Source organism: Zingiber officinale, chromosome 6B (assembly GCF_018446385.1).
Source record: "Zingiber officinale cultivar Zhangliang chromosome 6B, Zo_v1.1, whole genome shotgun sequence".
In the NCBI taxonomy this organism is placed as follows: domain Eukaryota; kingdom Viridiplantae; phylum Streptophyta; class Magnoliopsida; order Zingiberales; family Zingiberaceae; genus Zingiber; species Zingiber officinale.
In genome coordinates this window covers 1127349-1147794 of record NC_055996.1, presented here as the reverse complement: position 1 = coordinate 1147794, position 20446 = coordinate 1127349, and the positions used below count along the sequence as shown (strand labels likewise).

Genomic DNA, 20446 nt, shown 5'->3' with positions numbered 1-20446 from the left:
ACATCCCAGTTAGGACTTTCCCTCGTGCCAAGCTCCCTGCTTGGACTTTTCCAGTGCCAAGCTCCCTGCTTGGACTTTTCCGTCAGTCAACCAGGTCAACCTTGACCTAGGGTTGCACCAATAATCTCCCAACCATCTATTCTTGTCTCATATCAAGAATAGAACTCTCTCACGAGTGTCAAACATCAACATGCAACTCAACTAGGTCAACCTTGACCTAAAGTTGCACCGACAATCTTCCCAAGTCAAACATCAAAATACAACTCGAGTCACGTCAACTCGAGTCGGGTCAACCAGGTCAACCTTGACCTAAGGTTGCACCAACAATCTCCCCCTTTTTGATGTTTGACAAAACCATAATCAAGTTAGATTAAACCGATAACCTTAACTCAGGTTTTCCAATGTTCTTCCTTGAACATTCTTTCCAAACTCCAATATTCTCCCTTGAACGTTTCTCCCCCAAACTTAGGTTAACCCGATAACCTAACTTGGGTTCCCCAATAATTCTCCAATGACTACTCTCCCCTTTTTGACACACATCAAAAAGAAAAAGGAGGGTATCAAGGTCAAGAGTTTCTTCCTAATGAAAGTCCCATACCTTTCATTTGAAACTCTTAATTTCCCCCTTGATACTAAACTCAACAATCAACTTAGTGATAATCCCATATCACTAATCCTTAAAAGTCTTTTGGAGTAAAAACTCCCCCTAAAAGTCAACTCCCTCTTGACAATTAGGTAAAACTTCCCCTAAAGGTCAACTCTCCCTTGACCATTGCACCAACAATGTCTTGGCGAGTTTCAAACCTTTAGAAATCCACAAAACCCAACTTCCAGCTGAAATTTCAGACCAACAGCTGAAAATCAGAAACTGGCACGCACTGATCGGTCCCCAGACCGATCAGAATCCCCCTGGATCGGTCCCCAGACCGATCCACCCTTCACTGATCGCACTGGATCGTCACTGATCGGTCACCAGACCGATCCATACTCTGAAATCAGAGATTTCTGATTTCCCTTCCCGGAAATTCAGAAACTCCTAATAAATTCCAGAAAATTCCAAAAATCGTAAAATTTTGAGGATACATTCCTCATATCATATATTATCATGGAAAAATAGTTTTCTATGAAAATAACTTCCATTTTTTAATCTTGATACAAAGTTCAAAAACTTTGAAATATTTCAAGTTTAACTCAACTTTGTATCACAATGTTCAATGATGAATGCTATCACTAAGATGTCTTCATCAAGGTTTTACAAATCAATTTCAAAATGATTTTAAACCTTTTAATTTAGGACCATAATCTTAGGGCTAAATGTACATGACTTGTACACAAGCTTTCCCTATGATCCTCCATTTCTTGAATTAGGCTCATCTAGGTACAAGAACTATGCACCTTGATCCTAACTCATGATCCTAATATCTCACACACATCTAAAGTGTATCAAACACATCCATGTCAATTTTGATGTGAGATATGGGTTTAGGTATCTTAGACTAAGGTCTCATGCATTTTCTAAACACAAATTTGATCTCAATATCAAAATGTGATTTTCATCCTTAAATCAATTCAATTGATTATTAATGCAAGAGATGATGACATGACATAAAATGATATCATAAATGGAAACATGTGCCAATGTCATGATGTCATGGCATAAAGTTTGAAACTTAAATAAGCATGACATAAAAACTAGCCTAAGCATGATCATGACATTTCAAATGATAATAAAATAAATATGATGTCATGGCATGGCATATGACAACCAATCATGGTAAGTTAGCACAAATAAAATACCTAAATTCCCTATCTAAGTATCCTTAGCCTTAGCTAACTTAGAATCTAACCCTAGATTGCCCATATATCCCTAAGAGAAAACCAAAATCCCAATTATGGTATTTCTCTAGGTTTTCTTAAATTGTGCCAACTAAGATTGAAATCGATATTTTTCAAATATGGCACAATTTACTCTTTAAGGAGTAAATAATAATCCTTTTTCATTTTCAAGGGTTATCAAGACCTTGAAAATGCTCCTTGAGTGTCAATTTCCTCAAAGTTGGGTTAACTACCCTTCTAATTGGAGTTGACACTCTCTAACCCATCTATGGGATAGAGAAGATGCTCCTAGGAACCCAATACCTATTAGAGCTCATTGGGTTCACTAAATATTCACTAGGGATAACTTCCCTAGCAACCCTCCTAATGACCCTCTTAGGCTTTGAAGCCTTGGTCATTTGGGTCTCATCAAGGTCAACTATAGGGGTGACTCCCCTTGTAACCTTGGTAATGGTCTTCCTAGCCCTAGGTTTTGTTCCATAATCGAATGGAACATTGTGATAAGTGGGCTTGACCATTTGGGACTTAGGTTTGTGACCCAAACCTTTCTTGTCCTTGGACTTGGGTTTTGACTCTTAAACCCTAGAGATGACTTCTCCATGTTTTTAAGAGCCTTTTCTAAATTATCAAGTCTTGACCTCAAGACTTGATTCTCCTTCTCTAGTACCTCAATTTTTGATTTGTCATTTTTCTTTGAGGCATTCCTAGGCATGTGTCTAGTTGATTTGGGATTCCTACCTAGGTTCTCCTTAACCTTAGATGAGGTAATTCTAGGGTTGGCTTTCCTAGTGTTATCCTTATCTAGGCTCACATGTTTGGCACCTAAGCATGTGTATCGATTTCTAATGTTATCATGCTTATCATTATTGACTAGTGCAATAAAATTTCTAGCATGCATCTTACTAGTATTGCACGAATGAGACTTAAATGATACCTTAGGGTTTGCCTTAGCTCCCCCTATAGAAGTGCTCGGTCTCTTGCCCTTGTGAGGTTGCCTCCCCCTCGGACAATGACTCCTATAGTGTCCCCGTTGCTTGCATTGAAAGCACACCACGTGCTTCTTGCCTTTGCGTGTTGGGACTCCGGCTACCTTGACCTTTGGCACCGGTGGAGTCTTCCTAACTCTCTTTGGACATTTGCTCTTGTAATGTCCATACTCCCTACACTCAAAGCATAATATATGTAATTTATTTGAAACTAAAATGCTTGAGTTACCTAGGGTTTGGGATGGATGACTCTCTCCTTCATCCCTTCCGGAGGTAGAATCTTCTTCTTGCTCCGATCTTGAACAAGAGGAACTCTCCTCCTCTTCTTCCTTGGATGTTGAGTAGCCCTCAACTCCCAATTCGCTCCCTCCATGATGTGAGCTACTTGGCTCACTAGGCTCCTCTTCATGGCTTGAAGTGGAGCTCTCCTCATGGTACTTGGCCAAGTTATCCCATAATTCCTTGGCATTGTTGTAACCTATCTTACACAAGATGTTAGTAGGCAATGAAAATTCAATTATTCTCGTTACCTCTTCGTTGATTTCGGATTTGTGAATTTGTTCTCTTGTCCACTCCTCCTTCTCAAGTGGTTTTCCTTCCTTATCCACCGGAGGAGTAAAACCTTCTTGTACACAAAACCAATTCATTATGTTAGTCATAAGAAAGTACTTCATCCTTACCTTCCAATACGCGAAGTCGCCGCATTCGTAGAAGGGTGGAATGGTGATGTCTTCTCCATAGAGATCCATCTCTAGCCCGTGCTCCCCCGGGTGTTGATCCGTCGAAGAGCGGCCTCGCTCTGATACCACTTGTTAGGATCCTTCGTACGGCTAGAGAGGGGGGGGGTGTGAATAGCCGCCCCAAATCGATCGCGTTTCTTCCTACGATTAGGTTAGCGCAGCGGAAAATACAACAAAGAAACGAAAGAGAAGAAAATCAAACCTTAACACAGCGATGTACGAGGTTCGGAGATGATACTCCTACTCCTCGGCGTGTCCGTAAGGTGGACGAGCCCTATCAATCCGTCGGTGGATGAGTCCCCGGAGAACCGGCTAATATCAACTCCTTGTGGGTGGAGAAACCTCGCCACAATCACTTGCAACAGCAAGCTAAGAGTACAAGAGAATAGCAAGAACAAAATGAATGTAAAACAAACAAGCTTGCCTTCTCGTCGACTGAGGTCCCGGATGAAGTAGCAACTCCACGGACAGATGCAACAGCAAGCCAGTCGAGAAAACTGTCGGGGAAGCTCACGCGAAGCTTCAGCAGCGGTTGAGCTCAGCAAAGCTCGGAGCACCAGAAGAAGCAGAAGCTTCAGGCAGGAGAGAACTTCCAGAAGGAAGAAGAAGCAACAGAAGAAGATGCCCTCGATCCTTTATACCTGCGAAGAAGAAACAACGAAGAAACTAGCCGTTGCGTCGCAACGGCTAGTGCCCTGATCGGTCCACAGACCCGAACTCCGCTAGCTACTGATCGTGCTCTGATCGGTCGTGTGGACCGATCAGGGTATGGTCTGATCGGTCTGCTGACCGATCAGGGCTTATTGAGTGCGGTTCCTCGCACTCCTCAGGATGTCGCCTGATCGGTCGTGGGGACCGATCAGGCCCTGTGCTGATCGGTCCCCAGACCGATCAGACGGCTTCACAGAGAGTTGCCCAACTCTCTGTGTGGAATCTGATCGGTCCCGGGGACCGATCAGGCTCCATGCTGATCGGTCCCCAGACCGATCAGTAAGCCCACACCAAGACCCAAGTCTCCCAAACCAACATCCGGTCAACCTTGACCTGTTGGTACATCATGCTTAGCATCCGGTCACTCCCTTGACCTGCTAAGACTCTCCACCAAGTGTCCAGTCAATCCCTTTGACCCACTTGGACTTTTCTCTTCGTGTCAAGTATCCAGTCACTCCCTTGACCTACTTGACCTTCTCAACACCAGATGTCCGATCACCCTTGATCCATCTGGATTTTCCATTGCCCGGCTTCACTCACCAGGACTTTCACCTGGCTTCACTCACCAGGATTTCCACACTGCCTAACATCCCAGTTAGGACTTTCTCACTGCCTGGCTTTACTCACCAGGACTTTCCAACTGCCTAACATCCCAGTTAGGACTTTCAACTGCCTGGCTTCACTCACCAGGACTTTCCAACTGCCTAACATCCCAGTTAGGACTTTCCCTCGTGCCAAGCTCCCTGCTTGGACTTTTCCCGTGCCAAGCTCCCTGCTTGGACTTCTCCAGTGCCAAGTCTCCATACTTGGACTTTTCAGGTCAACCAGGTCAACCTTGACCTAGGGTTGCACCAATAATCTCCCAACCATCTATTCTTGTCTCATATCAAGAATAGAACTCTCTCACGAGTGTCAAACATCAACATGCAACTCAACTAGGTCAACCTTGACCTAAAGTTGCACCGACAATCTTCCCAAGTCAAACATCAAAATACAACTCGAGTCACGTCAACTCGAGTCGGGTCAACCAGGTCAACCTTGACCTAAGGTTGCACCAACACTGCGGAAGATCCGATAGAGTGAGAAGGATGCGTGCGACGCATCCGAGGGGCGAGAAGCATGGAGGAAGCCTGCTCTAGGAGAAGACCGGAGTTGGGTTCATGTAAGCTCAACTCTGGATGGTCGGAGCATCACCTAGGCATTAAATTGACCAACTCGTCTAAGCACATCAACTTATCGTAATGAACACACGAGGCATAATAGATGAACAACTTCAAAACCATCTAGCGATATGTGAACAATTAAAGAAAAGATTGAACATGCAGTGAATTTGTTTATTTTATTAATTAATTGAAGTTTATAATTGTTATGATTTATCATTCTATATTTTACTAGCATGGTTTATACTTATGTATTTCAATTCGAACTTATGAAACATTTATATTCATGTATTTTGTATTATTTTTTAAAATTAGTATATTATATTGCACTCCTTATATTTAGATAAATTATTATTATTAAATTAATTATATTTAATAATTATCAAAATATATAAAATAAATATTAAGTAAAAAATATTTATAAAAAATAAATGAACTATATTAAATTGATTTTTTTGAAAAATATAATTAATTTTATTTAGATGTAAAATTAGATGTAAATTAATAAAAAATGATTTAGTTAGTGAAATATTTAATTTTAGAATTTGGGATATTTGATAGTATAATAGTTAATAGGTGAGAAATATAAATATTTGATTGATGAAATATTTAATTATTAGATTTTAGATATTTTAAAAAAAAGGTATTTGAAAGATGACGTTGACAAAATATCCTCTACCCGTCAAGAAACCCACACTCTGACACTCTCTTCTCTCGGCTGTGCGACTGGTCTGGTGCTCTCTCTCCGCCCTGTGCAAGAACCCTAATCCCTCATTCATTTTTCGTATTCAAAAGATTTTGGCGAATGTTTTTGATCTGCATGTTATTTGGCAACCAGTCCTCTTGTAGCGTAGCGATAAGCGGGACTGCGTGACTGGAAGGAAGGGAGCATCGGATTCAGGTTAGTTTTATTTTTTTCAACATTTCTGGCGGATATATGATCAATGCCCTATGTTTCTCGCTTAATCCTGCAAACTATCTGTTAGTTGTTTGTTTTTGAGCTAATCGCTAGTGATTATGGCCGTGGGTGTTGGTTTCAGTTGATGTGAAAATGGGGCAAATGTTGATCTTCGCAGACCTTCAATTTACTGGCGATGTTTGTTATCTAGAACTCTCATTTTTGTTTCGGGACAAAATGAAGCTTAGAGATGTAAAACTACTTCTAGGGTTCGATGCCATACACTTCTAGTTGAATGCTTCCATCCAGCAGCGCCTCCCCATTCTCAGATAAACTACGATTTTTTCTAATTTTGTTTTTTGATATACAATATTATTGGGAAATAGTTGGAATCGTATCTTGTTTCTCATTTTCGAATTCTTTATTTATTATTTTCCTTATATTTGTCAATATGCTGATTTCACTTGGCATTTTCTATATTTCTGTTCCCCTATTCTCATCTTCAATTGCCACAGTTGAATGGAAATGGATCAGTGTTCAGAGGAATTTGAGATAAGTGACTCGGATATTCCAGATTATGAGGAGAAACTTTACAGACGTCTCCAACAAGGACATTTTATAGTTAGAAACACTAATGGGTCATTTCGATGCCCATTCTGTCCTGGTAAAAAGAAGCAGGATTATGCATATAATGAGTTGCTTCAGCATGCTACCGGGATTGGTGCATCCAACCGGAATGGTAATGTGAAGGCAAAACATCGTGCCTTGGCAAAATATTTGAAGGAAGATATGGTAGACCATGCAGCTTCCTCACAGGCAGTTGCTTTACAGTCAAAAAGTTCTAAAAGAAATTCAAATGAGCAATATGTTTTTCCATGGATGGGAATTATCGTTAATGTTCAAACTGAGTACAAGAATGGGCAATATGTAGGTGAAAGTGGAAACAGACTGAAGGAACAACTTTCCAGATTCCATCCTTTAAAAGTGTATTCTTTGTGGAATTTCAGAGGACACACAGGAAATGCCATTGTGGATTTTTCAAAAGATTGGAATGGTTTTAGGGATGCAATGGCTTTTGAAAATCATTTTGAAGCAGAACATTATGGGGAAAAAAACTGGTTAGAGAATAAAGATAGGGGTTCAGAAATTTATGGTTGGATGGCAAGGGCAGATGATTACAATAATCCTGGTCCTATTGGTGATCATCTAAGGAAAAATGGAGATTTGAAAACTGTTGATGACATTGCTAATGAAGAATCACGCAAAACAAATAGTCTTGTTGCAAATTTGGCTAGCGAAATTGAAGTGAAAAACAAACTTTTATTAGAGTCAGAATGCAAAAATACTGAAACTACTTTGTCATTGGATAAAATGATGGAGGAAAGGGATTCATTGGTCCATATTTATAATGAAGGTTGGTTCACCCTTGATGTAATTGATGACATTTTTGTGTTTCTTTTCATCTTTTTCCATCGTGAACTACCATTTTAATTTGCATTTCCCTTTTGCTGCATCAGAAATTAAAAAGATGCAGCAACTTGCTCGTGATCATTCGCGTAAGATAATTGTGGAGAATGAAAAGCTACGATCAGAGTTGGACTCCAAAAGGCAAGAACTTGAAGTTGGACGCAAACAACTTGATGAGCTAGTTGCTAAGAATGATACTGACAAAAGGAAACTTGATGCGGATAAGAAAAAGGTAGCATTTTCAGTTTTGACACAAACCCTAAACATGCTACAGAATAGTTATTTGGCACAAATTTGGCCTTTTTGAATTTGCACTTATAATCAGTGTTTTTTTCCCCTTAGGAACCAATATTTATTTTATCCATATCAAGCTTAATTATGATATATGGTCTGCACATTTATCACTGAACTGACTGAGATGGTTTGCAAGAAGATGCTCCAAAAAGAAAATACAATTCATTCTGTCCATTACTTTTGGTTATTGGATTCATAAACTCAAAGTTTTTTTTTTCAGAATTTTCATCTCATTGTTATTTAATAGTTTGTTATTTTATTTTTGATGTGTTCCTTTTTTACTGTATAAAATTTCATAATAGAAAAACCAGAAACCCAGAAAAGGGTAAAAGGAATTTTAGCACATTTAACAAGAGTTCAAGCCAGTTTATGTTGGATAGCATGGCAAGGGGTCAAGCCAGTTTAGGCCAGAGGTCAAGCCAATTCAGGTCGGAAAGCAGAGCAAGTGTGGGATCAGATTTGAAGGCAGGAGAACGCTCGATCATTAGGTCTCTTCGGGGGGCTCACTTGGGTTGGCCCCCCTAATAGTCCTATTGATCAGGGGATGTCCAAGGTGGAAGAAAACCTCATGTAGGGGGACGAGCATTGGGTGTGGCGATAGGGAGGTTGCGACCAGTCTTGGAGGCAAGCTCTTGCCTTCAAATCTGATCCCACGCCTGCTCTACCATCCGACCTGAACTGGCTTGACCTCTGCCCTGAACTGGCTTGACTTCTTATTGATCTCTTGCCATGCGATCCGACCTTAACTAGGTTGACCTCTAGCCTTAACTAGCTTGACCTCTTGTTAAAGGTGCTACAATTCCTTTTCCTGTTTTCACGGTTTCCTAGGTTTTTCTTTGTTTTACTATTATGGAATTTTTTGTTCCTCTGGCCCAATATCTTGTTGTATGTGGCTTTGTGCTTTTTTCCTTTGGCGCAACATCCTGCCATTTAAATTTTTCTATATTTTTTATAAAGGCAAATTGTATTGAAAACATTCAAGGACTTACATGCGGACCACTCAAAATCGAAATTCATCCGTTTGGACCTTTCTAAGCAACCTCTCAATGTTTGGCACACCCCTTTTATATTGACATCTATTCTGGGTCTGCAAAATCAAGTAGTAGATCATGCAAGACATGCCCAGGTGACGTGCTTTGTTGAGCCATCTGTCCCTGTAATAAAGCTGTCTGAAGGTGTTCAGCATCGCCGCGGCTGTGCCAAAGGCACTGTTGATGTGGAGCCAACTGCGAGCCATGTCCCATAGAGGTTTAGTTACGGAGCAGTCAAATAATACGTGGTCCTTGGTCTTATCCGTCCTTAATTTTTTTTACTTCAATAAGGCACATTTATGTCTTCATGATATGGTTCTTTGGTGCAACAGCTTGTCACTTCAGTTATGATGCTATTACATTTTGGGGTGCTAGAATGTTTGCTGGTAGAGAAGGAATACCTACAGAAACTAGTGTAACAGAAATGAAAATTTTGAGAATTAGGGTCTGCTGGGGTTCATATGGGAGGGAACACAAATATAATTAGAAGAAATATTAATGATTCTGTAATAATATTATATGACCTGTAGATATTGCTCAATGGCAAGAGATTATCTATGTGGTAGAGTCCAAATTATTGGGATTTTTTTATCAGTTTTTATAAGATGTTGTATGTTGACTTACTGTTAAGACTATATGCTTGGGCTGGTTAAATATTTCCTTATGTTGTAATCTTGATTATATTTCTTAACCACATTATAAAACTTAAAGTTTGGGATAACATATCTAGCGGCTATCCTAAATCCTAAAATAATTGTTAGGTTGCTGGCATTATTCTATTCTAATTTATTGCAGCTCATTATGCAAAATTGTGCATTGCAGTCATGAATCTAATCATTTATATTCCTTTTTTCCATTCGAGACTCACTGTATTCCTTACAAAGATAACTCGAATGCCCTCCAATGGGAATGAATAACATGATTATGGTGATGAATTGATCCTCTTCATACAGAACGAACTGAAGAATAGTTCACTTGAATTGGCAACAATGTCAAAAAAGAAGGCTGATGAAGAAGTACTTAGGCTTCTTGAAGTTCATCAGGTGTATTTTTCTTTTTGATTTACCCTTTTATCAGGAAAACTCAATTAAGCTTTTACATGTTGGGATAAGCTATTTCTGTATGGTGTTAACTTCAATAGAAGGAAAAGGAGACTGCGGTGAATAAAATACTTCATCTCGAAAGGCAACTCGACCAGAAGCAGAAGCTGGAACTAGAAATACAACAAATGCAGGGGCAACTTAAAATTATGAAGCATATGGAAGGAGAGGATGATGCGGCAATGAAGAAGAAAATTGATGATATGACAGAGCAACTGAGAGAAAAAGTGGAAGAAATGGAAGGGTTGGAGGATCTGAACCAGACTCTCATTGTCAAAGAGCGCCAGAGTAATGATGAACTTCAAGATGCTCGGAAAGAGCTGATTAATGTATGCCTGTCATCTTTCTGCGTTTCTTGATTGAAAGCACTTAATTTACAAATCTAATGCTTTTGTGTAGGGCCTGAAAGACATTGGTACCGTGCGTGCTACTATTGGCATCAAGAGGATGGGTGAACTTGACATGAAACAATTCTTACCAATATGCAAGCAGAAATTTGGAAAAGATGAAGCCGAGTCCTCCTCTGCATTATACTGCTCACATTGGCAGGACGAATTGCGAAAGCCAAGCTGGCATCCTTTTAAAGTTATTACGACAGAAGGGATATGTAAGGTATGGAATAATTGCATAATTTGATACTTGAGAGGTTGGTATGGCTTGGTAATAAGAGGCAAAACCGACACTACTTTGAGATTTCAAATTCAATTCTTGTTAGGTAAGGTATTGTATCAGGCTGATACTATCTGATTCTATGTGATTTATGGTGATGCTTGTTTACAGGAGATCATACAAGAGGATGATGAAAAGTTACAAGTTCTAAAAGAAGATCTGGGCGAAGAAATTTTCAACGTTGTAACCACAGCTTTACTTGAGATGAACGAGTATAATCCGAGCGGTAGGTATCCTATTCCCGAGCTGTGGAACTTCAAAGAGAACAAAAAGGCTAAACTACAAGAAGGAATACAGTACATACTGAAGCAATGGAAGACCCACAAGCGGAAGCGATGAATGCTAACAATTGACAGACAAACAAAAACTTTCCTGCTAGAACTTGTGCAAATATCCCTTAGTTTTGTGAACTGTCTGACATTTCTAGAATCTGAGTAGTGATCTTGATCTTTTATTAGCTCACAGTAATCTCCCTTACTACTATCTCTTATGGCGACGGCACTATTTTGTTTCTTGTTTTGAATAGATGGATATTTTCTAGGGATCATGGCTAAACTTTTATTTTGTTGCTTGCTCATGCCATTGCTGAAACTGCTTCCATCTTTGGATGAAGTGAACCTGTTATTTTGTTGCTATATTTGAATATTAAGATGTAGGAAAATAGAAGTTAAATATTTCCTGTTATTTGTGCAGTTATTATTTCAGTTTTATGGAACCTCTTAGTCGATCTAGCTTTGCTTGCTTCATCCTCTGCTTGCTTAACATTATTGATTTGTCTACTTGATGTTCTTGCTTTGTTTGATTGTGTCCCTGGGTAAAGGTGTGATGGTAAGTCGTGGGTTGGGCTTCTTAGGCAATGAAAGTTCAAAATTTATCTCGGACATATTACAGCTGGGGAGTTTGAATGACTTGTGGCGTTTGGCTATCCATCATGGCCATTGGCATTTCTTGATTTACTTTTATGTTCAGTGAGAAATTTGCTATTTTTGTTAGACTGAATTGGTCACCTCGAGGATTAATCGATTGCTTTGTTTGATTGTGGTTGTGCTAGCCATCCTAGTTTGCTTATGGAGGTAATGTCATTGAATGTGGGGCTGATTTGCTTAGGCTTTGCTTGCTTAATACTAGCTCACTTCATCTTTTTTCACTTTGCTAGATTGAGTTTTACTTTCCCGATTGTTGTTTGCTTGGTCAGAGTTTGCATTGATGAGGATAGTGTTGTTTGTGAACGAGTGAGTGAAAGATGCCTAAAGATGAGCTAGTCAAGTTGGAATGAAATTGATAAAAGTTTATAAGAATTTTGAATGTACTTGGATGCTTTTTGTCCATCTATTAAAAATATTTAAAATTTTATTTAACAATTATAAAAACATGCCAAGCGTGAATTTTTAATTTTATAAATACAAATAATTTTAACTTAAATTAATTAGATTGTATTATTCTCTTCAAATTCTAAATCCTATATTGTATCGAAAAATTCGGTATAAAAAATTCATATCAATATTGTATTAAAATGTTAGGGGGTGTTTGGTTGATGCGTTTGGGAATGAGGGAATGGAATGATAGTAAAAGATAATGTTTGGATTATGGGTTTGGGAATGATAATTTGAAAATAATTTTTAGATTTATGGGAATCAACCAAATCCATATAACTAGGTGGGTTTCATTTCCATTTCCATTACACCTTACTATCAAACTCATATCTATAGTCATTCTCATTATTTAACCAAACACTCTTTAATATATTAAAAATTTGGTATATTATATTTTTGGTATGATATAAATTTCATATAGAATAAACTATTGATATAGTACTGTATACTAAAAATTTTAATATAAGTCTATAATAAAAAATTTAGTAAGATATAATATCATACTAAAATTTTTTATATACTGTTAAATCTGTATAGTACGATATATTTCAATATGATATATAAGCATATTAAATTTTTAATTTTTTTTATTTGATGAGTAAATACAATATTTAATAAAGATTAAGATTTTAGTTGCTATTAAAGCTAAACCTTGTTTTTATTATTTATTTTAAATTTTAGCTGGCCTTACTTCTCGAATTCACTATTGATAATTTTAAAAATAATTCTTACAAGTGATTAAGTACTGAACAATAAATTTTATTTGAAAATATATACAAATAAATAAATCAATTTTAAGGTTGGTGCTTAACTTATATGGATCAGTCGACTGATATTGAGTCGTTGTTCTATAATGATCGAATTCTACTTAGGACCAGTCAATTGATGTTTTTGTCAGTCGACTAGTGGCGGAAAAATAACTTGGTATTTTTCTCTTGAGCTCTATTTAATAAAGTTCCGAGTGCTTAGGCATTGTTGACGAAATTAGTAGTAGTTAACCCTAATTAGAGTCTCCAAGTGCTCAAGTGATCTAGTGTGGTATTGTGCGAGTTGTGATGAGATTTCTCCACCCACAAGGAGCTACGCGAGCTAGCTGGAAGTTCTCCGGGGAATCATCCATCAATGGATCGGGATCATCCACCTTACGGACAGCCGTAGAGTAGAAGTTTTATCTCCGAACCACGTAAATGATCGTGTTTTTGTAGTTTGCTTGTCTTCATTCTTTTTATTTTAGTTTAGCTTTCTATTTGTTAATTTATTTTGTATTTTGCAGTGCACTAACATTATAGGAAGCGAACGATTTGGGTGAAACGTTATTCACCCCCCCTCTAGCGGACGTTAAGGTCCTAATAGACTTCAATGATGATAAGAAGCTAAAGTTACAAGATAAGTTTTGGGGGTTGAAGGCGCCTTCTGTACTATGGAAGACGCCTTCCATCCCTTATAAAAGAGTCATTCGACTAAGGTTTTGACAACACTTCAATTATAAGTTTCTACGCGTCCGTTTGATGTTCCAACTGCTCCGGCTTTGCGCGGCTGCTTTGCTACGATAATACTGCGTCCGACTGCCACTGAGAAGCCGACCAACACCGAATCTGATCATCTGCAAGTGTTGGGTAACGAAAGTAAATTTTGTACTTAATTTTTGTAGAAAAGAAAAATGTAGCGTGTTACACTTGTCTTATTTTTTATACTCGATTCCTTCTTTCGGCAGTTTCGGAAGAGGTTATTAGTGGATTACCCATCGACAGATCTACATGACCTGGCTCTTGGAGTAGGAGTCTTTGAAGGCTCCGAACTAAGTAAAAAATAAACGTGTATTTTTCTTTTTCTTATTTTCTCGTTATTCAGCTGCATTCGTATTTAGTTTTAAAAAGAAAAGGAAAAGTTTTGTATAACCATGTGATTCACCCCCCCTCTCACGTTCGTCTTGATCCAATAAATTTTGATGTGATCATCTGGGTTAAGTTAGGTCATGTTGTATTTGATCCTTGTGTTTAAGTGTACAGGAACTTTGGAACATAAGAAGTCGAGTGGAATATGCAGCAGACGAGAAGGATGACATAGGAAGCGAGTTGACGAGCTCGGTGTATCATAGGGATGAGAAACTGTAGAAGAGTACACCAGTGGAGCGAGAAGGATGTGCACAACGCTTCCGAGGGATGAGAAGCTGGAGTGGAAGACTACTCAAGAAGAAGGCCGGAGTTAGATTCAGGTGAGCTCAACTCTGGATGGCCAGAGAATCACCTAAGCGATTAGAGTGGAAGTCGGACAAGTCAAAACGAAGTTGACTTGTCTAGGCGCCCGGATAGGGTTCGGGTGCCTGGACCATTATGGGCAAGAATAGACACCTCTTCGCCATGTTGTTGCGAATGACATTCGGAGTCCACATCAGCAACACTCCATGAGCTCGGACTAGTCCAGGCACCCGAGTTCCGATAAAGTGTTATCTTTAAATTGTTGCGAGCAGATAAGGTACACCGCTAGGGGTGCTCGTATCCACTCAAGGCACTCGGAGCTGCCATGTTATCCAACGGTCAAATTTGACCAGAGGGTCATAAAAGGAGAGTTTGTTCTGTTGTTTGAATACAACACTTGTTATCAAATTTTGTTTCTGCGCTTTTAACGATTGTAAGAGGCTACTCCACCTTCGTCAAGGAGAATTTTTAGTGAGCTTCAATTACCTTGGATTAATAATCATTCTAGTTATAACCAAGTAAAATTTTTGTCTCTTACTTTTTTTTTATGTTTTTAATTTTGTTTAAACTGATAGATCAGATGCGAGCAATAGAGGGGGGAGGGGGTGAATATCGCGCTTTAAAACTTTTCTTTATCTTTTAAAAATAGAGTCGTGCACAGCGGAGAATAGACAAGTCTGTTTACTTTGTTCGGAGCTTAGCTCAACTCCTACTCGAAGGCCCGCGGTCCTTGACCGCACCGATGGGCAAATCACTATAACTCTTCTTTCCGAAATCCTTCGGAAAGAAGCAGATCGTACAGTTACAAGAATATAAGATAGTAACAACCCTACTATCTTTTATGAAATTAAGTGCAATAAGAAATGTACCGACAGTAATAAATAAAGGTTGAGGCGCGGTCGGTGCTTTTGAACGAAGTAGCTTGCTTAGCTTGATGAAGGCTTGGAACACGAGCAGCAGGCAGAAAAGAACCTTTTTGATTATCAGAATTATTGTTTTGAGCTTCTGACTTCGAGCACTTTTTATAGATGTACTGGAGGTTCGGTCGACCGATCCCTCTGTTCGGTCGACTGAACCTGCTCTCTTCCTTCCTGGCTGGAGTCTGAAGTTAGCTCGATCTTTTACAGTAAATTCTCATGAATGGTCGGTCGACCGAACACGTTTTTCGGTCGACCGAACAAGTTATTTCCCTGTTCGTCTAAATCAGCTGAGATCTTCATTTAATGCGGTGTTAATGCTGATTGGATCGGTCGACCGATCCTCTGATTCGGTTGACCGATCAGCCTTTTTCCTTTTTCTGCTGATCGATGCTGATGATCTATTCTGTGCTGAGTCACCATGGTTCGGTCGACCAATCCTATGGTTCGGTCGACCGATCAAACTTTGATTGGACACTTTGTTTTGGTCTGAACTGATACCTGCTTTGAGTTAACCTGGTTCGGTCGACCGATCCTCCTGTTCGGTCGACCGATTGAGTCGAACCTACAAAACAGTGTTAGAATAAAAACATCCTGCAACACAGATGTTAGCACAATAGTATAATAATGGATGAGTAATAAAAAGACAATAGAACTGTCTTGATCTCAACTTGGAAACATTCCCGATTTCTTCAGTTGGATCAACGACCTAAGGTTGTTCCCTTCGGGAACCCGACCTCACTGTCGCTCCTCAAGTTTGTTTACCTCAACCTACCTGCCAAACTTTGATCCTCCAGATATAGTTTGCACTTTTCACTCAGCCTTGATCGGCTCCCCAGGACTTTTCACTTGATCTTCAGTCCTTCAGACCTCTCGATCACACTGCCAAGCTTCGGGTCTCCTCAACCTACTTGGACTTGCACCTGGGTTCCACGATCTGCTAAGATTTCTCCTGTCTAGCCTCCAACTATGTCTTTCCCGATTGAGTAAACATCCTGCACACTCAGTCAACTTGTTAGATCATAACAAGACTTAACTTGAACCTTTGACAACATCAAAACTTAGGTTTGATTCTGGTGCAACTTGTACCAACATAAACTAACTGTGTGTCTTTGCAAAGAATCAAGCAAAAGAAAGTGTGCATTTTATTTACAGGGTAATTCACCTCTGTCTTATCGACCTTATTGGGACCATCAATTGGTATCAGAACAAGGGCGTTTCAGGACTAACCGTCATCTAAAGCACAAATGCCAGAGCAAGTATTTATCCGTCAAAGTTTGAGAAAGACTTCGCCAACTGGAAAATAAAAATGAAGGTATTTTTTAAAATAGACTTCTATATCTTATTAACTATAAAGTATGATTTTGTAGCATGTTGTGATCAAAACTACGACGAAAAGAAGAAAATCATTGGACTAAGAAAGAGCAAGCAGACTTCGTGGCCAACGGTAAAGCAAAATTTCATCTGCTGAGCGTTCTTCTGTCCCAATAAGTCAATCAGATTGGAACTTACGAGTTAATCAAAGAACTTTGGGAGAAATTCTTGGAGATGCACGAAGGAACCTCGGAGGCTAAGCTAGTGAAAAGGGATCTACTTCAAAATCAACTAACAAATCTTCGGATGGAAAAGGGAGAAATGGTGGTTCAACTACACGCGAAGATCAAGGAATTGCTCACCGGACTCAACAACCTCAGAGAAACGGTAACAAATCGAGACTCGATAAGGTATGCATTGAATGCTAAAATTCATTCCCAAGAACTGCCGAATGGACATCAATCATAGACTCTTACTACATCTCCAAGGATCTCAAGGTAAGTAGTTTAGAAAATTTATTTTCTACCTTTGGATTACATAAATCTAGGTGTACAGGAATAAGAAAGGACAAGGAACCAAGTAACAACATTGCCTTGAACATGTGAAAGGTTGATTCAGATTTACAAAGATGGAAAAGCTTATGTGGTAAGATTTTTTTCAAAGTTTTTAAAATCTAACAAATTTAACAAGTTTCAGGCTAAGAAGCTTCCACGGAATAAAAGAAAAGTATGATACTACAATTGAGATGAGGAAGGACACATAAAAGAGAGCTGTCCAAAATTAAAAGTCAAATGACCAAGCAAATCAAAGTACAAGAATCTGAAAGCAACATGGGACAATTCATCATTAGAGTCTGATCTGGAAGAATATGTCGAACTAGCATTAATGGCGAGTCACCAAACGGAGAGCATCGATGAATGGAGAGCTTCATTTGAAGAAAGTGGTAATGAAGAGAAAGAATCCAATTCGAGGAGTCTCTCTCTCACACGTGAGTGTGCAGGGGGTGCAAATCCAGTGCCAGAATTGTACTAAACCAAGTTGACTCGTGTGTGAGCATGATCTACAAGCGCTGAATGTCGGACCGGTCAGGACAAAATTTACCCAAGTGGAACAACCAACATTTTGCTACATAAATTTTTACTGCTTATTTAAAGGTGTAATGGATGTATTAAATTAAAGATTAATGCAACTGAGTGAAACATTGGCGTTTCATAGCGAGTGAATAATGATCATTAAATGAATGAGTCTGAGTTCCTATATAAGGAGGCTGCGACCACAGGCAAAAGGTTACATGCTCAAAAAATTGAAGCTCTCCACCTACGTTCCCCTTCTCTTCTATCGTACATCTCTTGCTCGGCAGAGTGCCCGTGATAGCAGTTGGTACCTCTCAGTTCACCGTAACCATCAACACTTGGTAGAAATCATGGTTCATAGTTGTATCATGGGAAACAAACGACCCGAGGAAATCTCGAAGCACAGTCAGAGGTGGGGCGAATCTGCTTCAAGGAAACTGTGACCCTCGCAAGCCTCGGTCCATCTGCCCACTCGAACTCCGCGTTCACTCAGCCGCTAACTCGATCAACCTTTTCTTCATGTCAGCTGCACGCCCGTTCGGTCGCTCAGTTTGCTCGATCGCTCGCTCAGCTTGCTTGTCCTCTCGCTTAGTTTGCTCGACCGCTCGCTCAGTTCACTCGGTCGCTTGCACAGCTCGCTCGATCGCTCGTTCGCTTGCTCGCTCAGCCGCTTGTTCACTTGGTCTACAATGCGCTCGTCCGGATGCTCACTTGCCCGGCCGCTCGCTCTGCCTACTCAGCTATCCGCTGCTCGCCCGACCTCTTCTTCACTCGGCTACACGGCCGTCCGACTGCAGCTCGCTCGACCTCTTCTTCGCTCGGCTACACGCCTGTCCGGTCGTAGCTCGCTCGGCCTCTACATTCGTTCGGTCGTACGTCCATCTGACCACAACTCGCTCGGCCTCTTCTTCGCTCGGCTACACACCTATCCAGCCGCAACTCACTCGACCTCTTCTTCACTCGACTACACACTTGTCCGACCGCCGCTCGCTTGGCCTCTACGTTCGTTCGGTCGCACGCGCCGTCCGACTGCAACTTGCTCGATCTCTTCTTCGCTCAGTTGCATGCCCATTCCACCTCTGCTCACTCGATCAGTTCGCTCAACCACTTGCTCAATCCGCTCAACCGCTGGGCCCTCTGCCCGGTCGGCATTGTGCAGTTTGCCTTCAACACTTAGCAAAAAATCAGCCCCTACTGGCAACCAATTATCTGCTCAAGTCATCTCGACAAATAAGTTGAATTTAATTTGATATATTTAAATTCAACTAATTTCCCAATATCTCTGACAACAGATTATTTTGTCCAACATCTTATCTATCCATTGAGCTGCATTCAAGGTAACAATACTATTGAAATGAATTCAATCATTTTTTGTTACAATATCAAACAGGGATTATAGATCTCATTTATTTGAAATGATTTATAGGTACAAGAACTTTTCATGCCTTGTCTTGGTTTCTTATAGATAAATGTCTATTATCCTTAATGTTTGCCGTACTAATTGTGTTTTTATGCTCATGACATTCATGTTTCTTCTTTGGAATTGGTTTTTGATATCATAATTGTATAAACATGTATCCTGCAGTTGTTTTTTGCCTTGTTATTGTTGAGCAGAGGTACTCTGTGTTGTTGGAATTGGATATTTTTTCTCTTTCACTAGGGAACTTTGAGGAGGCGTATGTAACACAAAATTGTACGTTCTTTGTCAAATATTTGTGTGATATGCTTTCAAGTATAGAGTTATTAACTTATTCTAACATTAGTCTTTATGCCATGTGAAATGCTTGTATCATTAAGGATTTAAAAGTGATAAGTGCTTAGCCAATCAAGTTTAACTAGTATCACGGCAGGAGGTTAGGAGTACGAATTGTCACTTGTCAAAAAAAAAAATCTAATTGTGTTGAATGTTGAGTTTAGGCTAATCAAGACAAGGACCCAACCCCACACATGAAGGTAGAGTACAAACAATATAAACCCTCTTTTTCCTATAGCTTGAACTTTGGATAGAAGTGGTTACCTAGCCAATTAAGATCTGTGAACTTCGAGGGGAACTGTTAACTGTTAGGGACCAAGTTAAATCCTATTGGCTTAATTGTAAACATCATTTATCACAAGTTTTAAATTGTAACTTTATATTGACAAATATAAATGTAGGTAAAATGACTACTAAGAGGAAGCTGTTCTAATAATTTCCTCCATTGTTATCTTTATAATTGTATCCGTAATTCCTTTTAATTTCTTGATAAATATGTTTTGTTTTAGATATGATACAACTTTGCCACCCGCTGCATGAGAAAAGCTATTATATGTTTTACTTGGCTATTTTTATAGAGCTTTGATCTTTAAATTGATGGAAGGTCTAGAGTTGAGACACCTTTATCACGTATGCTTATATTGCACTAACATCACTTTTATTCTCAGTCTTTTACAAGATCCTGAGTCTATGAATGAACCAACTTTTAACCTGATTCATGGGTTAATACTATATGAGATGTGGTATTCTGGTATGCCGAAAGACATGAAAATCAAAGGTTGTGATGTTCATATACCATCACAGATTTCTGACACAACCATCGCTAACAGTTATGAAGAACCCCATGCTTTTGTCAGTTCAAATGAACATAATGCGATCAATGTTGAAGATGCAAACAGTTCTTCTATGGTGGCATCTGAAAGCTC

At 39.4% G+C, this 20446-nt stretch overlaps 1 protein-coding gene across 2 annotated transcripts; it reads left to right on the top strand.

Annotated features, from left to right (window-relative positions):
* The first annotated feature begins 6128 nt into the window (after nt 1-6128).
* Nucleotides 6129-11432, top strand: LOC121991664 (factor of DNA methylation 1-like). Of its 2 annotated transcripts, none has more exons than XM_042545656.1 (8): nt 6129-6187; nt 6272-6334; nt 6847-7745; nt 7849-8030; nt 10077-10166; nt 10265-10552; nt 10623-10835; nt 11004-11432. In XM_042545656.1, the coding sequence occupies exons 3-8, from the start codon at nt 6851-6853 to the stop codon at nt 11229-11231; spliced, it is 1896 nt and encodes a 631-aa protein (XP_042401590.1). In that variant the 5' UTR covers nt 6129-6187; nt 6272-6334; nt 6847-6850; the 3' UTR covers nt 11232-11432. The 2 variants fall into 2 exon arrangements, with proteins under 2 accessions (XP_042401590.1, XP_042401591.1); XM_042545657.1 differs by having other exon boundaries at nt 6144-6162.
* The last annotated feature ends 9014 nt before the right edge of the window (nt 11433-20446 follow it).

Bases quoted from the DNA above. Each gene is read 5' to 3' on its own strand.
- LOC121991664 (XM_042545656.1), top strand. From the start codon at position 6,851: ATGGAAATGGATCAGTGTTCAGAGGAATTTGAGATAAGTGACTCGGAT. The intron at 7,746-7,848 runs GTTGGTTCACCC...TTGCTGCATCAG, and splicing joins GGTCCATATTTATAATGAAG to AAATTAAAAAGATGCAGCAA. The intron at 8,031-10,076 runs GTAGCATTTTCA...CTCTTCATACAG, and splicing joins TTGATGCGGATAAGAAAAAG to AACGAACTGAAGAATAGTTC.